Source organism: Onychomys torridus, chromosome X (assembly GCF_903995425.1).
Source record: "Onychomys torridus chromosome X, mOncTor1.1, whole genome shotgun sequence".
NCBI lineage: Eukaryota > Metazoa > Chordata > Mammalia > Rodentia > Cricetidae > Onychomys > Onychomys torridus.
The window spans coordinates 50,200,247-50,225,500 of NC_050466.1; the positions used below are offsets into that span (position 1 = coordinate 50,200,247).

Consider the following 25,254-nt stretch of genomic DNA (forward strand, 5'->3'; position numbering starts at 1 on the left):
GAAATGCATTTTTTAATTTATTTAGTTAATGTGTATTTTATGATAGAGGTTTAGTAAATCCAAAAGTTGTTTGAAGATGAAGTGAAAGACTGAGTATGCTATGCTGGAATTAGTATTATCAATATAGATGCACTACACATAAACATCTGTATTCATATGCATATGTACTTACTTGTGTACACATGTTTATAACTATATGTAGGTCTGTATATAGCATGTCAATGCACATATGTGTGCATACACAAATGTGTGCCTATCATTTCTAAGTTCTGTTCACTGCAATAGCAGCATAATTGCTTCTGTTCCAAAGAGAACATCTAGCACACAGAATATAACTCCTTATGAAAGATCTATTTTTGAAAAGTGACTGGTAGGATGAATTAGACAACACACAAGATAGTCAAAAATGAATCATACTTCTATTAAACAGTTTTTCAAACATGGCATGACCATATCAAAAGAACACAGAAGCCAAACTGAAATGATTCAGAATAGGCAAATATGGCAAATTGGAAACTAAATTTTTCACCAAACTGAATAATGTTATTGTCAAATGCATCAAGATGAGAAAATTCATACAGGTGATTAATTAACTAATTAACTAAAGGGAAATACATATGCCTTTTAATAATGCCCTCTTCAAAATATATAGGATATATAAAGGATTTGTAGCCATCACTGTCATTGTTTATGTAAGATAATAGTTGGAAGAGGAGCAGAGTAGTCTCAATATTAGCATTTCTCCATCTGTTATCTATTAAGTATAAGCTGAAAAATGGTAATTACACGGTGCATGACCTGGTAGACATTAAGATTTAAATATTGAACAAGGCACACACACACACACACACACACACACACAGAGACAGACAGACAGACAGACTGACTGACTGACTGACTGGATCTTTCTTGGGGAATTATTCCAGAAAGAGTCAATTAGCTCTTGTGCTTTTATTTTAAAAAATGAATAAAGAATACCTTAGCAACATCATAAAGGAGTAACTATCAGATTGTGGGTTAAAAGGGCATGGTGATGTTCAAGCCTGGATGGAATCCAAATCAAGGGCATTGTTATAAGGGACATTTCAGTTATAATTAGGAAATCTAAATAGGACCACAAATTAGAAATGAGTATTAGGTTAAATTGTATGTGTGTTATTTATAAACTAATTCCTTTGTTTTATGAAATTATATAATGAAGTCTTTAACAATAAAAAGGCATATTATATGTGACTATGAAATTGGGGAGATTTAAACACATATACCTGCATACCTGCCATTCAACATAGCCCATAGCATAATGTATTTGTCTTGCTTAATGAAATCCTACAAAACTAGATGTGAGGTCACTCACTGAAGTGAAAGATTAGAATGAAAGTCTAATGTTCAGAGTGAAGAAACTCAACTGTACACTAAGCCTCTTGGTCAACAGAAGGCACTTTATTACTTTTTTAAGCGGCAATGTCTTAGCAGAGGGCTTTTAGAAGAATAACTGACCTCCAAGCCCAGGTCGTAGCCGGTTATCATAGCCGTCCAGAAGCCGATCCAAGATTCTAGTGAAGATAGTGATGTTATCAGTGCTGTCGTCAGGAATATCTGGAGCATGCTTGGGAGAGAGTCTGCAAAGGAAAATATGAGTTTTTAATAGGCAACAATTACATGACTAACCATTTGAATTCTAGATTTCACTAAGTAGACAAGGCAAATTTAATAGCTGTACATCTTGACCACAGAGCAAGCAATTTGTATTTGCTACAATAATTGCCTGTGTCGGAAGAGAACATTACTCAACACTTGCACTCTTCCTTCTACATTTGAATGAAGTTTGCCAGGTACATGTTCTAGCCTCATCTCAGCAGCAGACAAACAAACAGAAATCCTGGACACAATGTTGCTGGGAAGAATACCTGGCAGACATCTTATTGCTCAAATTAGAGAAGAAAAATGTTATTACTGAGAACTTAACCTCCAATATCGTCCAGAGAGACACATGATTACAGAAGAACAGAGTCAGATAAAACCTTGAACTACCTACCCTCAGGCCCCACCATATAGAGACAACAACCAAAGCCAGTAGTAGTTTAGAAAATGCAGAGTGTCTCTTCTCTCTCATTTTACACATGTAGAAACAAGCTGAGAGAAGAAACCAAATTTTCTCACACTCATCACTAACAGAGGCAGAGATAGGACAATATTTGAAAACTCTGATTTTCTACCCCATCCTACTTTCTTTGATTTGGATGCCTTCTGAAAGCCCTTCTGAGTACGATGTGCTTTTCTAAACACATAATCATGTCCAAACACTATGATAGATGTTTTTACTCTCTATAAGAAGAGCTTGATGTTATTAGAGAGAACAAGGATTTTTGTTTTGTTTGTTTGTTGTCATAGTTGTTTTTCTTAATCACTAAATAATATTGCATTTGTAAAGTTACCACATTTTCTTTATTCATTCATCAGATAATGAATATTTTGGCTTTTTCCATTTGCTGGATACTGTAAAAAGAGAAGCAATAAACATTGTTGAGCAGTAGGCATCTATATAGTATGAAATGGAGTCCTTTGGATATAAATCCAAGATCATGTGGTGGATCTTCTAGCTTTCTGAGGAACTTCCATAGTGATTTCCATATTATTTCCATTGTGGCTGCACCAGTTTTCACTGCCACAAACAATGACTAAAAATTCCTCTTTCCCCATATCCATGCACGTATCTGCTTTCATTTAAGCTTTCTCATCTTTGCCATACTGACTGGGGTAAGATGAAATCTGAAATTAATTTGAAGTTGCATTTCCTGATGGCTGAGGATAGCATTTTAAAAGATTTGATCCATTTGTATTCTTTTGAGAACTCTCTGTTCAGTTTTATAACCTATTTTCAGTTGGGTTTGTATTCTTAATGCATCTTGTAACCCTCAGCAGAGAAGCTTCTATTTTCCATAGATAGATATTAACACAGAGACATATAATTGACCAGGGTACAGAGAATAAAAGACTGTAGAATTCACAGCCCTTGGAGACAAATAAATAAAATAAATATTTATTTTGAGAATTTAATGTATGAGTACTATACTTAAATCATTTACACCTTCTCCTCCTCCCAACTCCTCCCGTGTCCTCCATATTCCTTCTCAAATCTTTAATTAATTTGTTATATAGGATATGATGTACATATGTACATATAAATATACTATGCTAAATGTTCTTTACATATGCATGTGTTTATAGCTAAACACTTGGGATTGGATAACCTGTTGGGGGTCCTCATCCCTGAAGAAGACTGATTCTCCATCTCTCAGCAGCTATTAATTATCTTTACCTATGGATAGAGCCTTGAGAGATGTCCCCCATTCTTGGTGGCATGTCAACTGCATGGAAAACAATATTCCCTACCTTAGAAAGCTTGGGAAGGGGTAAGTAAATTACCTTGCAAGTGAGGACTGTTTAGTTTCTACCCCAAAACTTTTAGTAATGAAATGAGAAACCTTTAAAAGATGTGTAATTTTAGGCTATGAGAAAAACTTCATAGACCATGTACAGATTAAGTACTGGATGTCAGTACCACAAGTATTAGTTAAACCTCATTAAGGATCACAGTGTGTTTATGTTCAGGGAAAGCAAGAGAAGCACATCTGTAGAGTTGCTGATACAGTTCATACAACAACACAGAGAAAAGAAAAACGCACTTCAACAAAAGAATGGCAATTTCCCTAATTCTGCATATCTCCTAGAAAAAAATTAACTTTTATAAAAAATTCTAAAATACTGGGCAGATCATATCTCTCCACTGCTCCCAGGGCTTCCATAAATCTTGAAGGGTTACCAAATAGAATCCCAGTTCCTTAGCCTGATATTCATAGCATTCTATATATCTTCTCAATATATGTTTACAGTTATAAATTCCACTACTTCACTTTTGTATCAGAAATTATAGCTATATTAGTTTATTTCATTTCTCAGTATCCTCAGCATTTTCATTCTCCAAGAGCAGTCTTTCCCATTAGTGTGAAGTCAAACTAAAAATTCAACCCTAAGAACATTCATTACACATTATTCAGGTAGTAATCAGAAACACCTGAAATCCAATTGCATATATTGTACTATCTGTAAGAAGGTATTTGATAAAGAATGAATGGAGTTTGGCTAGGACATGTGTATATAACCTATTATGGTTCAGATATAAAGTGTCCTCCCAAATGCTAATAATTTGAAGGTTTTGTCCTCAGTTGATGGTCATATTGAGAAGTGATATGAATAGTTTATATTAGTTTATATTAAGTATTATTAGGAATTGATTGGGGTCTAGTGGAGGAAATAGGCCACTAGGAGTTTGCCCTTGATGTTGTGTGAGTGTGTGTGTGTGAGTGTGTGTATTCTCTATCTCTCTCTCATTCATTTCTTTCTCTCTGCCTCTATGTCTGTGTGTGTGTGTCCCCCACCTTTCTTCTTTCTTAGAAACCATGAAATAAATGGTGTTTGCACAACAAGCTGCTGCCATAATGCTATGATTCACTATTTATAGGATAAGAAGCAATGCAGCCAAGTGACCATAGACTAAAATCTCTGAATCTCTGAGCCAAAATAAATCATTGTTTCTTTCAGTATTTTTTCATAGGGACAAAAAGTGACATATGATCTTTCTCAAGAACAGCTGTTCTTTTTTGTAAATAGCTTACATAGACTGGTAAACTAGAAAACTCTCAGCTTGAGACACAACGACAACATGTTCCCTACCTCTTCACATTAACTTGTTTTTACAAGTTTATTTAAAATAATGACTAAGTTCTTCATGCTTTCTTATGAACTTAGAAGGAATTGCTGTATAAAATCACAAAGACTGACAAACATCAATACAAGTTATTCATTATGAAAGTAGTTTCATGAGTCAACTTCAAAATATGTAAACAAGAAATAAACTCAAAAGTATGATACATCACATAAATTTACTGTTATGATTTGGGTTCACTTTCATTTAAACTACTTTTCTTTTCATTACTTAGAAATAAATACAAAAAACTATTCTACTTTTTCTCCTTGTTTTTGAGCTGAAGAAGTGTGGACATTTAAACTGAATTTCAATTTGTGCTTTAGGATTCAGAAAGTGCCCAACTGGTATCTCTCAGGATTGAGAAATGGTCAAGAGGGGGCCAATGCCTTTGGAAAACTTAGCTACTCTATGTTATAGATGATGAAACAGCAAAGTGACAGAGCATGATTCTATAAAAGAACATAGGCAGAGATCAACTTCAAATGATTAACAACTCAAAGTTTGCAAAGAAGTCACAGTTTACTTACTTTAAAACACTGCCATAAGGGTGCATAATTTTCCAAGTCTCTCATATTTTATCTGAATTATTATAACAATGGTACTCATATATGAGGCAACATTCTGATAAGAGAACTTTTATAAACAATCTATAAATGACTTATAATAAAGTTTCTGTGGAGAAAAATAATATAAAATAAGAAAGCTATAATGTTAGAAGCATTATCTAGCCTACCACTATTTGATCCTTACCTGATACCCACAACTCTAATTAAAGCAATAAGCTGGACACTAGTTCAAAACACTTTAGTCCATCCTAGAGCCTGAAATCCTCACACTGGAGATTCCTGAATGTCATTGCCTTAAACAAATTACCAAATGAAACATCAGCAAAACTGACATTATGCAATAAGAAGTCAAAACATTGTCTATAGAGCTTACTTAATCATGGCCTCACATACCCATCTTTGTAGCTAGTGATTTCTCCAGTCCCGCCAGGCCTGCAGCAACTCAGACCCAAGTAAAAACACAGACTTATATTACTTATAAACTGTATGGCTGTGGCAGGCTTCTTGCTATCTAGTTTTTATATCTTAAATTAACCCGTTTCTATTAATCTCTAAGTTGCCACATGGCTTGTGGCTTACTGGTACTTTACATCTCACTTCTCATGGCGGCAGCTAGCAGTGTCTCCTGACTCAGCCTTCTACTTCCCAGAATTCTCCTCTCTCCTTAAGCTGTCTGCACTATACTTCCTGCCTGGCTACTGGCCAATCAGCATTTTATTTATCAATCAATTAGAGCAACACTTTCACAGCATGCCAAAAGACATCCCACAGCACATCTTCATACTGCATCACAGAAACTACATTTCCATTTTACAAGGAAAAAATATCAAATGGCATTTCCTAGCTCTCCAGGTGCTATAAGAAAACTACACTCTACCAAGTCATATGGTTAAGACAATAAGTAGTCAAGTTTGAAAGAGTACTATATATCAGCTAATTCTTATTGTGAAAAACAAAACACTGTAAGTGACTGATAGAATAGGGCCCATCACCAGGCTCTGTTGGTTTCAATCTGAGCTCTGTAACTCTTTAGCTATGACAACACAATCCCTATCTCCATATTTTATCTCTAAAATGGGCTAACAGAATCATCAAACTAATAGTTTTATTGTATTACATACAGATGAACCTATAGAAAGCATTTAGAATAGTGTTTCATATATAGTAAAATATAAGCTTTAAATTAATATGGTGGAATAAAAGAACTATAAACACAAGTATAAAATTTCAATTTGAGTTTTCAAAAATCTAATTATAAGCCTGAGATGTTTGGTGTATGTCTGTAATTCCAACATTCAAAAATCTAAGGCAGGAGATCAATCCAATATTGAGGTCAGCCTACACTGTATAGCAAGTGTATAGCTAGCATGGGTTGTACATAAAAAAATCACAGGGTTTTTTGTGTTTTGCTTTGATTCTATTTTAGAAAAAAAGCCAGGCATGGTGGCACCGATACCTAAAATCTCAGCACTAGGGAGGCTAAGCCACCCTGGGCTACATCATAAGACCTTGTCTCAAAACAGACCCTTCAATTCTAATTAACAAAAGTATTCAGTAATAACAAGCTGGGAGTGGTATCTGATAAACCATATTACATCAGGAGAGGATCTGAAAGAAATGAGAATTACCACGTGCAGATTACAAAGTAAGGAAAAAGTTTAAGAGCTATTTTCTGTGGAATATCATTCTGTATGCTGTGAATGTGTTGCTCTGATTGGTTGATAAATAAAATGCTTATTGGCGAGTAGCCAGGTAGGAAGTATAGGTGGGATAAGCAGACAAGGTGAATTTTGGCAAGAGGAAGGCTGAGTGAGGAGATGCCAGCCCACAGTCCAGGAAACAGCATGTACTGGTACACAGGTAAGCCACAGAACATGTGGCAACATATAGATGAACAGAAATGGACTGAGTTTCAGTGCAAGAATTAGTCAGTAGTAAGCCTGAGCTAATGGCCAAGCAGTTTTAATTAATACAAGCCTCTGTATATTTACTTGGGTCTGAGCAGCTGTGAGACTGGTGGGTGGGAGAGATTTGTCTGACCACAGGCCAGGTGGGACACAGTAAAACTTTCAGCTACAGCTATTAGAAATATATGGAAATTGTATGGGGTCCTGTAATTGGTAGATATTGTAAGAAAGCAGCCTTCAGATCAGTATAGGAAATATCTCCCACTTCCCTGCTTAAGCTATGCTCTGTGCTACCAATGCAGCTTACTGTTGATTAGAGTATAATGCAGAAAATATTCCTGTGTAGGCTAATATGCTAAGTATTTGACAGTATCTTAGGTCTTAAGTATGGTTTTGAAATTTTAAGATTTGACAAATTAGTGCTAAAAGTATAAATGTATTGATTCTGTGATTATGAAAGGGTTGTTCTTTTCATCCTTATACTCCAAATCATAATTGATAAAGTGGTCAACAGAGGTGTCAGTTTATGTTAAGATTAAAAGAACTGAGAAATATGTTTTTTAATTATTGTTAAATTATATGTATGCATGTATGCCTGCATGAAGTTATGTGAACATGAGTACAGAAGACCACTAAGGCTAAATATGTCAAGCTGTGGATATATGTATGCTGTGAATGTGTTACTCTGATTGGTTTATAAATAAAGTGCTGATCCAGGCAGGAAGTATAGGCAGGACAGAGAGGAGAATTCTGAGAACAGGAGGGCTGAGTCAGAAGATGCTCCAGCTGCCACCATGAGAAGCAAGGTATAAAGTACTGGTAAGCCACGAGCCACATGGCAACTTATAGATTAACAGAAATGGGTTAACTTAAGATATAAGAACTAGATAGCAAGAAGCCTGAGCCATTAGGCCAAACAGTTTATAAGGAATACAAGTCTCTGTGTGTTTACTTGGGTCTGAGTGGCTGCAGGCTTGGGTGGGACTGGAGATAACTGCAGCTATAGCGTCAGATCCTGTAGAGATGAAATTGTAGGTGATTGTAGGCCTCTGGATGTGGGTGCTGGGAACTAAACTCAGGTCTTCTGTAAGAGCAATACATATTCTTAATCCAAGATACCTCTCTCTAGCCATGAGACTATAAGTTTCAAGATGAATACAAAGTCAGGCTATGTTATGTAACAAGAAATAATGAACTCCCCCAATATCTTCAATTCAACTTAAATTATCAGCCATCACCATTATCACTACTATATAATCATTTTTGTTTGTTTTTTGTGACAGGGTTTATCTGTGTAATAATCCTGACTGTCCTGGAACTTGTTCTGTAGATGAAACTTGCCTTGAACTCATAGATATCCACCTGTCACTGCCTCCAGAGTGCTGTGACTAAAGTCCTGTGCCACCACCACCCAGCACTACCATATAATCTTGATTCAGAAAAAAATGTAAATATACAGTGTCACATCACTTTAGATCATAGCTTCTAATGCACATTGTACTATGCAACTACAAGTCTTAGTCCCCAATGTTTTTCATTTACCCTCCTGGATACAATTTTTGAGAAAGGGTCTTATATATCCCAGGCCATATATACAACTTCTGATTTTTCTGGTCCCACATACTAAGTGCTGAAATTATAGGCATGTGCGACAATACCCCAAACCAGATACATTTTTTTTCTCTCTTTCCAGAATTTGGCATGTGGCAACTATATTGATAAGGCTCCTTGGTTCCCTGAATTTAACTTAGGTTGTCCACCATGGCTAAAATGTTGCATAAAGAAAGGTAAATTTAGGCTTACAGTTACTGAGCTCTCAAATCTCCTTAGGTTCTTTCCTTCCCTCAACTAAAGATCATCATACCTCATAAGAAAACATGCTTTCCATGATCTATCATCTGCTTGTTTTGAGTTCTTCACTATTCCTTGTGGCTTCCTTATACCTACACCACAGTGAGTCATTTTGCAAATTCACCCTGTTCAAATAGTCTCCAATGAAGTGCTTCATTTGTATCATTTGGGACCTATACTGACTCAGCAAACTGAAAAACCTTGATATAACATTCATGTGGTACTCACTAGTTGGTAATATGCCTGTTGAACCTTTACTGAACTACTGATAGTTGATCATTTTTATATATTTACATATATAGTTCTAATTTGTTGAGGGCCAGAATATTAAATCATAAAATATAAGTAGTAAACTGTATTTGTTACTTGAATCTGAACTTTTTTCTGTAGCTTTTCCTCAAAAATATAGCAGTAGAATATTGTGTGAAACTATTCCAGGGAGGCGTGAATAAACATCTACTGACTTTAGATAGTAAATGACAACAGACCAAAGTATGACTATTACCTAAGTGTAATTTGGTGAACTAATGAGTTTTGTCAGAGTTACTTACACAATGGTATCACCAAAAGCCCATCCCAGCATGGGTGACAGTTCACAAAAGCTGAAAACTTGGAGTACACTACTCAACCTTCAGGTAACTCAACAAGTTGGATAGTGTCCTTTCCAGGTACCTAAGTTGGCATAAGACTTTTCTGGTCAGCTCAGCTAGTCTCTGCTTCTTCTAGACATCTCACTTTGTCTGAGAGTGTCTCTAAGCAATCCATAGAGCCTATTTATATACAGTAAGGGAGGGAGTGACCTAGTGAATCTAGTCAGAGATTTTCAGAGACTTCTTGAAGCTATTACATTGTTTACATCCTGACCTTAATGAACTTCTCTGCAGTATAAAAGGTTTTGCCTCTCTTTAGAACATCCTCTTGTTTTACCTTCCTTTTCATATCATATTTTAAAACAAGCTTCCTTCAAAGATGAAAGGTTTAACCTCAGAAGAAATTGTTATATAATAAAGTATCAGAGAACTATGCTCTGGGTCTGACTTGTCTAATAACTTACTATGAAGTCTTAGGAAAATATTTTTTTCTTTCTTAGCCTCAGTTAATTTAAGTATGAAATTTAAGATTAAAATAGATATTGTATGTGTGTTCTTCAGCAACTGCCCTACTAAAGCTCCAGGATCTGGTATTCCTGACTATACTGTTAGTTCCTAGAAAACATTAACTATCTTCCCAAAGTATTCTTTACATTAGAATGATCTGGAGCATCTGGTCTAATACAAATTGTTGGGAGGTTTCCTCCAAGTTTCAGTATTACAACCTTCTGCAAAGCCAGCCCAAATTCGGGCTTGCAAACACCAAAAACTGAGAATTATTGGTCCTAACATAAGATTTAAATTAAGAACTAGTGAATAGGCCATTGTTGACAATCAAAGCTGCTAGAAGAAGCAGCACAGGAGATGTAATAAAATAAATGAAAAAATGATATAGCAAATGGATTTTTTAAAACATATAATTAAGAAGATATGAAAACAAACAAAAGGAATCAATAGCTCTTTTAAGTATGAGAACTGTCAATATACACCATATATTTTAAATTGAGTTAGTTTATTTATTTCTAGTAAATATAAAGAGTGTCAAACTTAATATCCAGACACAAGTCTTGGGTAGTCTCATCCATACAAAGCATGAGTTATTTTTAACTTGAAAGAGAATAAACAAGAAGAAGTATCTAATTCAAGAGATATATAATCATTTTGCCCTTGCTGTAAAACCAAACTCTGCTGTTTCAGGAAGGATTTATTTTCCTCTTATTTGACATAATTGCTAAGATGCTTAAAGATCTGTTTTTCTAAGCTCAAGCAGGATGTTAGAAAACAATGTAAACAGGAAAGGTGACAACAATGAGAATAAAAATAAAAAGCAGCTGTGGGAGAAATATAATAAATGCTCTTTCTTAGAACAAAAATTAACCAAGAAAGGGAACTACTCTGTTCAAAGTCTTTAAGATGATAGGAAAATATGTAATACATTTTTAGAAACTTGATCCTCCAAGTGAAACTTTAAAAGCTTCTAGACTCAAAGAGGTGAGTTTTATTCATTTAGAATCTCTACCTTATTTAGAACACCTATCTTAGTCCAGGGAAATCAGAATAAAGGAATTAGTAAGACAGAAATGTTTTAATTTCCCATATTGGGACCATGGATATGCAAAAATTCTAAGAATACAATTCCAGTCTTGTGTCACTCAAACCCAGAGATTATTGTAAAATGCTGATAAAAGAAAAATACAGAATATATTAAAATAACTATCCTCACAAAAGTAATGAGGAACAAATTCCATTTCCAAGAATATTGGACAAATAGTCAAATGTAAAAAAAAAAAATTAGAGGGGCCATACCAAGGAATAAAATAGCTATAACTTAGAATCAGAAAAATAAATACTAGCTGTTTTCTTTTATGTATGGGATCCAGAATTTTAAAAGATACAAAAAAGCAAAAGAGATTCTATTCATGAAGAGGAAAGGAATTTGTAAGAAGAGATAGGAAGGGCCAAGAGAGGGCAATAGGTGTGAGTATAAACAAAATATATACAATGAATGAGAATGGCATAATTCCTTTAAATATATGCTAATAAAAATGTAAAGTAAAAAAAAAATGAAAACCCAAAAGAAGGTTATTTAAATAATCATTTCCAATAAAATAATATTATGATAATACTAAAGCTTAAGGAGTCATTTCTAACAGTGATAGTTTACAGATGAGATAAGAGTTTGGTGTAGTTGAAGTTTTCCTGGTCCTGCCTTGCCCACGGTCAGGACAAATCTCTCTCACCCACCAGTCCCACAGCCAAGTAAACACACAGAGGCACTTATATTATTTAAATTGTTTGGCCTAATGGCTCAAGATTCTTGCTAACTAGTTCTTATATCTTAAATTAACCCATTTCTATAAATCTATACCTTGCCATGTGGCTCATGGCTTACTGGTATCTTGTATCATGCTTTTCATTGTGGTGGCAGGCCGTAGCTCTCTGCCTCAGTTATTCAGTTCTCAAAATTCTCCCCTCTCCTTGTCCTGCCTATACTTCCTGACTGGCTACTGGCCAATCAGCCCTTTGCTTATCAATGAATCATCCACAGCAGTTTGGTATGTCTCGGGGAATATCAAGTAAGAGGGATGATAAGATTGTAAGATCCAGAATACTAGGAAGTCTGTTATGAAACAGTCTATCCTAGAAATGGTAATATAAACAAGACTGAAATAGCAATATTAATGAACACGATAATGTAGAAGGAGAGGGGAATCTCAGGGGGCCATATTCCTGGACAAAGAACTACAGGCAATTGAAGATTGCTGATTGAGGGAGAGTTAACCTCTCCTAGGGATGATCCCTCTAATTGGTTGTCCAATATAAAGTGGTCAGTCCTGAAACCATATACAAACAAACAATAAAAGTGGACTAAGCAGGTTGTATTTATATACTTGTACATACACACAGACATACACATAAACAATAGGGAAGAATAGGCTATCAATTCAAGAGAAGTGATGTGGAAGAAGTTAGAGTGAGGGGACTTGGGAGAAGCTGAAAAGGAGAAAGTGATGTAATTATGTTTTAATTAAAATATTTTAAAATTAAACAAATATGTTTTATATCACTAAGAATAAATAAACCTGAAAAAATGTAAAGAATGTTGAAAAACAGTTTTGGGGTAGGAGGACTAAGATATAAGGTTAACAAGATGAGTAAATGCCCAATAACATCATGTATATGAGTTCTGATTTTACTTGTAAGACAAGAAAATGGCATTAAATTCTTTAAATATATAATTTAGTGTGCATTATTGAAGAAAACACCTACAGAATAGAGATGAATGGAATCAAAATTTTAGGCAGTAAGCTAACTAAAAGCTCTTGCTGGAGTCCAAGTGGAAAACAGCACTGAAGTACACTGGGCTAGTCGAAAAAAAAAATCTAAGAGACATGGAGGGTAATCTTGGCAGATTTTGGTAACTGCTTCAATTTGGAGAGAAAATGTAGGAAATTGAAAAAAAAAGTCTCTAATTTCCTGGCTTAAACAATTGGGTACATGATAGTATTATGAACTCAAATATGAAAAAGGAAAAGCAGTGTTTTGTTGTGTTTACTCTTTGGAAAAGAATGAGAGGTGTTTATGGAATACCTAAATGAATATGTCAAATAGAAAGGTGGATATAGATATAAAAGACATCAAAAATAGAAAATAAAATGTAACACTTTGACATGTTAGGTAACAACTTTACTATAGCCCTTTTAATTTATCCCTTTCTGTATCTTGCTGCCCTTTCTCCTCTTAGATTCTACTTGAGAGCATTCCTGCTACAAAACATTTGCTCCAGAGGCTTTGGGTGGTGCTCTTACTTTAGATAACCTATCCTAAAAACCCAGGAATTCTGTCAAAGATAAGTCAAAAAACCAATTATATTTATTCCATGGTCACATTTATGTATGTTTATACATGCATATTTTATTTCATGATAGGAAGAAGGAAGGAAAATCCATTGAATATTGCTACTTATTTTTAAAGACATTGAATAACATGAGGATTTGATTGCTCATTTGACCAACAGAGTTAACATTACCCCTCTTAGGTACAGAAGTTGCCTTAGAGGCCTGTGGTCAGAATTCTGACATCAATGGGTATAAGGATGGGTAAGAGAAATGTATTGATGATAAACTTATCATTCCTTCAAGAAGCATGGATGCAAAAGTGAGCAGAGACTTGAAGAATTTTCTATAAGAAAGGTATTTAAGATGAGAGATTCACAATCATGTTTCAATGCTAAGTAGATGTGATCCCCAAAACAGGAAAAGTTGAGACTCTAAAAGAGAGTAGATAAAAGTAATAATAAAAGACTGGGGAGACTTGCTTTTGTGACATCACAATATGGTCTTTAGAGAGATGTAGAGAGTTGTCCAAAAGGACCTTCAAAATTTCTTTCAACAGTAACAACAACAGCCTGAACTGATGATTTGATTTCCAAATGCAATGTAATGTTTAAGTAGCAGAGATGAGAGTAATTTAGGCCTTCTGGAGGAAAATTGGGAGGTAGAATTCATAGTATTCATATTTTCTTTCAAAGATTAAGTTTTCTTACCCGCCAATATCTTGCTTCACAAAGTCCCCAGGTTCTTGTCGTCTTGATTCCCCTTGGCCAGTGGTTCCAGGGAGAATACTAATCAGGAAAAGAAGTCCAAATCTGGTCACATAGAAATGCCACATTTGTGTGATTATCATCTTCTTAGACAGCAGCTTGGAGAGACCTGAGATATCCACAGTACAGGCGAAGGGAACCAACAAAAGGATAAAAAACAAAGGTAAAGAAATTTAGAAAGATTTAAAATTACTTAGTTTCTCTAGTATCCAGCCAGTTGCTTGACATTCCAAAGCTGATCAAAGTAAAAAAGATTCATTCCCAATATATGTTTCTTCTGAACATAACATAATTCTCCCAAGAAAGAGCACAAGGCAGAACAAAGCTCCTCTAGGTCAGTCACCAGAAAAATGAAGTTTCTGGCACATCTCTGTCCTTGGCTTCCTGAATGACCTGGTGAGTTGTAGAACTTCCCTGAGCCTCAGTTGCCCCTTGTAATATAAAAGCTTAAAATAGTTTCCCATGAGGATAGAATGATGGCATAAGGTTCTCATCCAAAGGGCTTGTGTTCAATCCCAAATACCAACAGGGTGGCTTATAACTTTCTATAACTCTAGTTTCAGGGGTTGTGACACTCTCTTCTGGCTTTTGTGGGCACCAGGTATCCAGACATTTCACAGGCATGCATGTACACCAAACACTCATACCCATATAATAAACTAAAAATAAAAATAATTTTAAAGATAGTCTCTCCTGTCTCTATTCTATTTCCCTTAATCACTTGTTTGATCTTACACATCACAGGGAACTTTGGTTTATTTAACCACATAACACTGCAAAAAATGCATAAAACTAAGACCTTAAGTCTCCTTATGGCATTGTGAATATTGTTTCTAGAGTTAAAACATTTTCCAAAATATTGAAAGGCTTAAAGAGACAGATAAGATCCCCAGATTGAAAAAAAATGCTGAGTGACACAATATAATGGATCTTGAATAACAATGCATTTCCCCATAAAGACTTAGTCAAGGATAAGGCTGACTCCTTTACAAAGGGGTCACAACAAAAAAGAGAAATCTAAGCCTAGCTGTATAGCTTAGACTTTCTTAAATTATCAAATTATACCAATGATAAATAAGTGATTTGGATTATGTACAGAAGACAAGCATTGTTTTATGAACATTATACTACAAAAGACTTATATAAGATATGAGGATAAGAAAATAGCCAATGAAATTGTACTTACTTATTATCTCTAAACTGTTTTTTTCACATTTGAAACATTAAACATTCCACATCAAAACTAGTCTTTTAAGGTCATATCAGTACATTAATTTTCAGAGACAGTGTAGGTACATTAAACATTTTTCAAGGAAAGTTTAGGCAAAAGACCAATCCATAAAATATATTCCCATATGGAGAAGTATTCTGATTGATCAAATGAATAAGGTCCCAAACCCCCACCCCTTGCTGCCTCAGTTTCAGGCCAGCAGGGAAGACTCCTGTAGAAAGGCTTCCCCACCAACATCCCCCATTAGACCCTGGAGTATACAAGACACATTCCCTACCCCAAACCCACTCATGCCCCTACAATCTCAGGTGCTCCCTGGGACACAGAATCTGCCAGCTCCAATTAGACCAAGAGCTCTAATTGAACCAAGAGTGGGCCCCTGAGACAAAAACAGAGCAAGCACAGATTGGACCAAGAGCAGCTCCTTCAGACACAGACACCACTTGCAACAACTAGAGGAACAGAGGGGAAGATGCCAGTGGAAAAATACATACAACAACATAAAGAGCAATACAGCACCACCAGAACCTAGTGGTTCTACAACAGCAAGACCTGAACACCACAACATAGAAGAAGCAGAAGAAAGATACCATAAAATAACTTGATGAAGATGACAGAGGTATTTATAGAGGAAATGAAAAATTCCCTTAAAGAAACCAATGAAAAGACAGATAAAAAATAGGAAAAAAATAAATAAATCCCTTAAAGAAAGCCAATAAAATGAAGAAAAGGCAATTAGACAGGTCAAGGAAACAGTCCAAGACCTGAAAATTGAAATAGAAACAAGGAAGAGGACACAAACTGAGGGAATTCTGGAAATAGAAAATCTGAGTAAACAAATAGGAACTACAGATGCAAGCATAACCAACAGAATGCAAGAGATGGAAGAGAAAATCTCTGGGTATAGAGGATGCAAAAGAAGAAATAGATTCATCAGTCAAAGAAAACACTAAAGCCAAAAATGTCATAACACAAAACATCCAGGAAATCTGGGACAACATGAAAAGGCCACACCTAAGAATAATGGAATTAGAAGAAGGAGAAGATTACCAACTCAAAGCCATAGAAAATGTATTCAACAAAATCATGGGGAAAAAAACTTTCCCAACTTGAAGGAAATACATATGAAGATTCAAGAAGCTAATAGAACACCAAAAAAACTAGACAGTCCAAAAAACCACTAACCATACAAAATAAAGAATGAATATTAAGAGCAGCCAAGACAAAAGGCCAAGTGTCATACAAAGACAAACCCATCAGAATAACACCCAACTTTTTAATGGAGACTCTGAAAGCCAGAAGGTTCTGAAAAGACATAATTCAGACACTAAGAGACCCAGATGCCATCACAGACTACTATACCCAGGAAAACTCTCAATCACCATAGACAGAGTTTACAGTAGCTATCCTAATATCTAACAAAATAGACTTCAAAATAAAATTAATCAAAAGAGATGGAGAAGGACATTTCATATTCATCAAAGAAAAAAATCACCAAGATAAAGTCTCAATTCTGAATATTAATGCCCCAAATACAAGGGCACCGACATATGTAAAAGAAACACTATTAAAGCTTAAATCACCCATCAAATCCCACACATTAATAGTGAGAGACCTCAACACCCTACTCTCACCACTGGACAGATCTTCCAGCCAGACACTTAACAGAGAAATAAGGGATCTAACAGATGTTATGACTCAAATTGACTTAATCAATATCTACAGAACATTCCACCCTAACTCAAAAGAATATACCTTCTTCTCAGCACCTCATGCAACCTTCTCTAAAACTGACCACATGCTCGGCCACAGAGCAAATCTCAACAGATACAAAAACATTGGAATACCCTCCTGTATTTTATCAGACCACCATGGCTTAAAGTTAGATTTCAATAACAACAAAAATTACAGAAAGCCAAAAGTCACATGGAAACTGAATGATGTTCAACTGAATCACCAATGGGTTAAGGAAGAAATAAAGAAAGAAATTAAAGAATTCCTATAATTCAGTGAAAATAAATGTACAACAAACCGAAACTTATGAGACACTATAAAAGCAGTGCTAAGAGGAAAATTCATAGCACTAAATACCTACATAAAGAAGTTGAAGAAATCCCACACTAGTGACTTAACAGCATACCTGAAAGCTCTATAACAAGAAGAAGCACACTCACACATGATGAATAGATGCCAGGAAATAATCAAATTGAAGGCAGAAATCAGTAAAATAGAAACAAAGAAAACAATGGAAAGAATCAATGAAACCACAATTTTGTTCTTTGTGAAAATCAACAAAATAGACAAACTGTTATCCAAACTAACCAAAAGGCAGAGAGAGAACATCCAAATTAACAAAATCAGAAAGGAAAAGGGAGACATAACAGACATACTTCAAAAAACCGTGCTCCATAGAATTGGAAAATCTGAAAGAAATGGAAAATTTTCTGGATAGTTAACACATACCAAAATTAAATCAAGAGCACATTAACAATTTAAATAGACCTATAGCCCCCAAGGAAATAGAAACAGTCATTAAAAGTCTTCCAACAAATAAAAACCCAGGACAAAATGGTTTCAGTGCAGAATTCTACAAGAATTTCAAAGAAGAGCTAATACCAATACTCTTCAAATTGTTCCACACAATAGAAACAGAAGGAACATTACCAAACTCCTTTAATGAGGCTACAGTTACTCTGATTCCCAAACCACACAAAGATGCAACAAAGAAAAAGAATCTCCATCATGAACACTGATGCAAAAATACTAAATAAAATACTGGCAAACAGAATCCAAGAACACATCAAAGAAATTATCCACCATGACAAAGTAGGCTTCATCCCAGAGATGGAAGGATGGTTCAACATATGAAAATCTGTCAATGTAATATACTATATAAACAAACTGAAAGAAAAAAGCATGATCATCTCATTAGATACCAAAAATCCCTTTGACAAAATCCAACAGCCCTTCACTTGGAGAGATCAGGAACACAAGGAACATATTTAAACATCATAAAGGCAATTTACAGCAAGCCAACAGCCAATATCAAATTAAACAGAGAGAAACTCAAAGTGATTCCACTAAAATCAGGAACAAGACAAGGCTGTCTACTCTCCTCATATTTATTCAATATAGCACTCAAAGTTCTATCTAAAGCAATAAGACAACAAAAGGAGATCAAGGGAATATAAAATGGAAAGGAAGCAATTTGCAGATGATCTGATAGTGTACATAAGTGACCCCCTGCTGTGGATATCGCTCTGTGTAAAGAAAGTTCTGATTGGCCAGTGGCCAGGCAGGAAGTATAGGCAGGACAAGAGAGAAGAGAATTCTGGGAGGTGGAAAGCTGGATGGAGAAAGACACCGCCAGCCGCCGCCATGACAAGATGTAAGGTACTGGTAAGCCACAAGCCATGTGGCAAAGTATAGACTAACAGAAATGGGTTAATTTAAGATAGAAGAAGTAGATAACAAGAAGCCTGCCATGGCAATACAGTTTGTAAGCAATATAAGTTTCTGTGTGTTTACTTGTTTGGGTCTGAGCGACTGTGGGACTGGCGGGTAAGAGAGATTTGTCCTGACTGGGCCAGGCAGGAAAACTAACTACAACCCCCAAAATTCTATCAACTCCTACAGCTGATAAACACCTTCAGTAATGCAGCAGGACACAAGATTAACTAAAAATCAGTAGCTCTCCTATATACAAAGGATAAATGTGGTGACATAATTGTGTACCCTGATAACACTTGCCTGGGGATCAGAGGACAAAGCCAGCCACTATACTAAACACAGATGTCAGGAAGTGATAGAACACACCTTTAATTCTAGAATTCAGGAGGTAGAGATCCATCTGGTTCTCTGTAAGTTCAAGGCCACAATGGGAACAGATCCAGGCATGGTGGCACATGCCTTTAATGCCAGCACTAGGAAAGAAGGAAGATATCAGGGCACAGAAAGATAAATAATGTGTGATAAGGGACAGGAAGTCACTCTCTTTAGACCAAGGTAAGATCTACAAGCTGACTTCTGCTCTCTGAGCTTTCAGCTTTCATCCCAATATCTGGCTCTGGGTTTTCTATTAATAAGAGTATTTAGCAATTTGTGTTACAGATAAATGTGGTGAGAAAGAAATCAGAGAAACATCACCATTTATAATAACCACAAATAATATAAAATACCTTGAGATAACTCTAAGCAAGTGAAAGACTTGTATTTGAACTTTAAGTCATTGAAGAAAGAAACTGAAGAAGATATCAGACAATGGTAAGACCTCCCATGCTCATGGATAGGTAGGATTGGCGTAGTAAAAATGGTAATCTTATCAAAAGCAATCTACAGATTCAATGCAATCCCCATCAAAATCCTAATGCATCTCGTCACTGACCTGGAAAGAATAATACTCAACTTCATATGGAAAAACAAAAAATCCAGGATAGCAAAAACAATCCTGTACAATAAAGCAACTTCTGGAGGCATCACCATTCCTGACCTCAAGCTCTACTATAGAGCTATAGTAAGAAAAACAGCTTGGTATTGCCATAAAAACAAACATGTGGATCAATGGAATCAAAACAAAAACCCTGATGTTAATCCATACACCTATGAACACTTGATTTTTGACAAAGAAGTCAAAAACTATACAATTGAAGAAAGAAAGCATATTCAACAAATGATGCTGGCATAAATGGATGACAACATGTAGAAGATTGCAAATAGACCCATATCTATCGCCATGAACAAAACTCAAGTTCAAGTGTATCAAAGACCTCAACATAAATCTAGCTACACTGAACCTGATAGAAGAGAAAGTAGGAAGTAGCCTTGAACACATTGGCACAGGAGAACACTTCCTAAATATAACAAAAGTAGCACAGACCCTGAGAGCATCAATTAATAAATAGGACCTCCTGAAACTGAGAAGCTTCTGTAAGGCAACAGACATGGTAAATAAGACAAAACAACAGCCTACAGAATTGGAAAAGTTCTTCACCAACCCCATATCTGACAGAGGGTTGATCTTCAAAATATATAAAGAATTCAGGAAACTAGAATCTCAAATGGCCAAAAGATATTTAAGGAATTACTCAACATCCATAGTCATCAGGGAAATGCAAATCAAAATGACTCTGAGATACCATTGTACACCTGTCAGAATGGCAAAGATCAAAAACACTGATTAAAACTTCTGTTGAAGAGGATGTGGAGCAAGGGGAACTATCCTCCACTGTTGGTGGGAATGCAAACTTTTAAAGCCACTTTGGAAATCAGTATGGTGGTTTGTCAGAGAACTGGAAATCAATCAACCTCAAGACACAATGATACCACTCTTGAGCATATACCCAAGGAATTCTCACTCATATCAGAAGGGTACTTGCTCACATATGTTCATAGCAGCATTATTTGTAATAGCCAGAACCTGGAAACAGCATAGCTGCCCCTCAACTGAAGAACAGATAAAGAAAATGTGGTACATATACACAATGGAGTACTACTCAGCAGTAAAAAAAAATGACATCGTGAGGTTTGCAGGCAAATGTATGGAACTAGAAAATACCATCCTGAGTGTAGTAACCCAGACTCAGAAAGACAAACACAAAACTCATAAGTAGATACTAGATGTAAAGCAAAGGATAAACAGATTACAATCCATAGCTCCAGATGAGCTAGTTAACATGGAGGACCCTAAGAGTAAGACATGGATCACCCAGGGAAGGGGAAATATATGAGATCTCCATGAGTAAACTGGGGATGAGGGGTAGGAAATAATGGGTAGGTGATGGAAGAAAAGAACATAAGGGAACAAGATGGTCAAGCTGGAAAAGGCAGAGTGGGAGAGCAATGAAAGAGATATCCTGATAGAGGGAGACATCATGAGAATAGGGAGAAATGTGGTGCTAGGTGAGTTGCCAGGAATCCACAAAATTGACCCCAGCTTAGACAACTAGCAATAGTGGAAAGGGTGCCTGAACTGCTTTTCCCCAGTAATCAGATCGGTGAATACCCTTACTGTCATCATAGAGACTTCCTCCAGTAACTGATGGAAGCAGATGCAGAGATCTACAGCCAAGCACCAAACCAAGCTCTGGGAGTCCAGGTGAAGAGAAAGAAGAGAGATCCCATGAGCACAGGACATCAAGATCATGATGGGGGAACCTTCAGAGACAACAAATCCAAACTAGTGGGAACTTGTGAACTTTAGACCAATACCTGTGGAGCCTCCACAGGAATGGACTAGGCCCACTGTATAATTGAGACAGTTGTGCAGCTTGATTTGCTTAAGGGTCCCCCAGGCAGTGGGATCAGGATCCATCCCTGGTGCATAAGCTGGATATTTGGGGCCTACTTGTGGTGGTATTGTGTTCCCCAAAATATTGTGCACCCTAATAATCTTACCGGGGATCAGAAACAGAATAGCCACAATATTAAACATAGAAGATAGGCAGTTGTAGCACACGCCTTTAATCCTAGCATTCCAGAGGCAGAAATCCATCTGTTCAAGGATACTGCCAAGCATGGTGACACATGCCTTTAATCCCAGAAATCTAGCCTTTAATCCCAGGGAGTGAAGACAGAAAAAGAAAGATATATAAGACATGAAAACCAGAAACTAGAAGCATTTGGCTGGTTAAGCATTCAGGCTTTCAAGCAGCAGTTCAGCTGAGATCCATTCTGAATGAGGATTCAGAGGCTTCCAGTCTGAGGAAACAAGATCAGCTGAGGAACTGGCTTTGAGGTGAGGTAGCTGTGGCTTGTTCTGCTTCTCTGGTCTTTCATCATTCACCGCAATAACTGGCCTCAGGTTTGATTTTATTAATAAGACTCTTTAAGATTCATGCTACATCTGGTGCCCAATGTTTGTGATATGAATTCATGAAAGAGCTGGTTGCCTGTGGCCTTTTGGGCCCCTGCTCAGACCTGAGCTACCCTAAGCAGGTTGTGGTGGCACACGCCAGTAGGATTTGCTGAAGGAGTCAGAGGCAGGAGGATCCCGAGTTTGAGGGCAGCCTAGGAGGCTTGCTAAGGAGAAGCTAAGGCCAGCTGGAGACTAGCTACAAACTGTGGCAGTGGGACCATGGAGGCAGTGACTTCTGCTCCAAGTTGCAGGCTGCTTCTCATCTTGTTGGCGACTGCAATGACGCTGCTACCTGGGACAAAGTGTTTACTGCTGCTTGTTCAGAGAAGAATTGCCAGTACCATTGTGTTACAAGAAAGGATTGGCAAAGGTCAGTTTGGAAAAGTTTGGCAAGACAAATGGTGGGGAGAAATTGTTGTGAAGATTTTCTCTTCTAGGGAAGAACATTCATGGTTCCAAGAGACAGACATTTATCAGACTGTGATTGCTCCAAACAAAAAATCTGCAGGGAACCAAGACCAGGCCTAACAGCAACTTTGAAATCTTCAAAAAGATGACAGAATCCCACAACGATGATTCTACATGGACTATGGTAAAACCATTAAGTTGATTAATACCACCAAAAGATTGACTTTGGACTACAAACTGCCTAGGACAATTTTGAGATGGCTAGCTGAGATGATCCAGCCTGTCCAGCCTGACAGACTACTTGAACAAGGACTTGTGACAAGCTCTGAACTTTCCCATTATGCAGAGACTGGACAAATGATACAGGACTTGACAATTAACCCAAAAATTTTCTTTTCAGGATCCCTTAAAGATGTCTTCACCCCCAAAAAGCAGGAAGTAATTTTAAGAAAATGATGCCCATATTCCCAAGAGGTGAGGTGGGTGTGTTTTGGTCATTCAATGGCTTACAGATAATTGATATTGTTTATGATGGTTGGTTACAAGTTGTTAATTGTTAATGGTCAAGAAAAAAGCTGAACAAGGAGATTAGATTCAGAGTATTTGTTTAAAAATAAGAAAAAAGAGAATATAGATATGAGGTAGATATGAATCTACTCTGAGAATAAAGATAAAGAATAATAGGATAAATGGGTAGATCACTGAAGCTACTGTAAAAGAAAAAGGGGAAGATATAACAATGACAAAAGATAGACTACTGAATCTATTATGAAAAGAAAAAGGATAGAATATGTATATGATAAAATAAAAAGGTCAATTATTGAATCTTACATTTAAAAAGGAACTAAACTACTTGTTTTACATAGGATAAGTAATGAGGTTTTTTTTGTCTGAGTTTATCAAATGTTACTGGACTGGACATTGTAAATATATATAATAGACAGATTCAGATAAAAACTCCAATGTTAATGGATAGACATCATTAATGTAATTCTTGTATTTTCTTGTATTAGTTACAATCATTTTTTAATTTTAGACAAAAAAAGGGGAAATGTGTATTGTGTTCCCTGAAATATTGAGCAACCTAATAAACTTATCTGAGGTCAGAGACAGAACAGCCACAATATTAAACATAGAGTATAATCATAGCATTCCAGAGGCAGAAATCCATCTGTTCAAGGATACTGCCAAGCATGGTGAATCATGCCTTTAATCCTAGGGAGTAATGGTAGAAAGCAGAAAGGTATATAAGGCATGAGCACCAGAAACTAGAAGCATTTGGCTGGTTAAGCATTCAGGCTGTCAAGCAGCAGTTCAGCTGAGATCCATTCTGAATGAGGACTCAGAGGCTTCCAGTCTGAGGAAACAGGATCTGCTGAGGAACTGGCTTTGAAATGAGGTAGCCATGGCTTGTTCTGCTTCTCTGATTTTCCATCATTCACCGCAATAACTGGCCTCAGGTTTGATTTTATTAATAAGACTCTTTAAGATTCGTGCTATACCCACTACCTATGTTGGGACATTTTGCACAGCCTTGATGCAGGGGGAGGGGCTTGGACCTGCCTCAACTGAATGTACTAGGCTCTGTGGACTCCCCATGATAGATCTTACCTTGTTGGAGGAGGGAATGGGGGTGGGTTGGGGAGGGAAGGATGGGGAGAAGGGAGGAAGAGAGGTGGATCTGTGGTTAGCATGTAAAATGAATAAAAAAATTTCTCAATAAAAAATGAATAAGGCCCCTATTAAATGTACTCTATTCCTACAAAGAGAGTCATTAGGTTCTATTCTAGGCTGTCTTTATGGATCTGGTACAGGTATATGAAGAATCATAATGCTGAGTAATATGGAATTCTGATGTGTTCCAATGTCTACATCAGCCATGAGGATCATTGTGATATTAGATCTTAGCATAACATTGATAAATTCAACAATCTTCATTTCACAAAAGTTTATATTAAGCTCATATAGTTGGCACAAGATTGATTCATAAACTGTACACAAGTTGTTAGACAACTTACATGAATGGCCAAGAGTAGTACAGTTCAAAAAACTGTACCACAGAAATAATAAAATATACTTAGATATTAGTTAGACAACTCTGGGCATGAACAATATCCATGATCTATGCTCAAATATCCATAGGACCTGAGCACTTCCTAATGACTTATGATCATATGACAAGGTCTAATTCTTTTGTAATCATGATATATGACTTGACTGCTATAGGAACGCACATCATGGATAACAGAATATGAAGCCCAAAATATAGAAATAAACCACAGAATAAAATACATACATACATATATATATATATATAAAATCATGATGCATGTTCAGGATGAGTTAGTAATAATCTGGGTTAAAAGAAAAGACAGACATTCTACATAAATGAAAATGTCATCCATTAGTGTGCAAATATAATATTAATGTATGTAACTGTGGGATATGTATAAATGATCTTAAATAAACAACAAACC

At 36.2% G+C, this 25,254-nt stretch overlaps 1 protein-coding gene across 2 annotated transcripts in view; it reads right to left on the bottom strand.

The window, feature by feature from the left end:
* Gabra3 (gamma-aminobutyric acid type A receptor subunit alpha3) overlaps positions 1-25,254 on the bottom strand; it is a 250,595-nt gene that overhangs the window by 148,462 nt on the left and 76,879 nt on the right. For both annotated transcript variants that reach the window (XM_036174563.1, XM_036174562.1), the window contains 2 exons: positions 14,229-14,394; positions 1,498-1,619 (listed from right to left, as the gene is read on the bottom strand). In XM_036174563.1, the coding sequence (XP_036030456.1) occupies positions 1,498-1,619; positions 14,229-14,368 (262 nt within the window). In that variant the 5' untranslated portion in view covers positions 14,369-14,394. The remainder of the gene's footprint in view (positions 1-1,497; positions 1,620-14,228; positions 14,395-25,254) is intronic.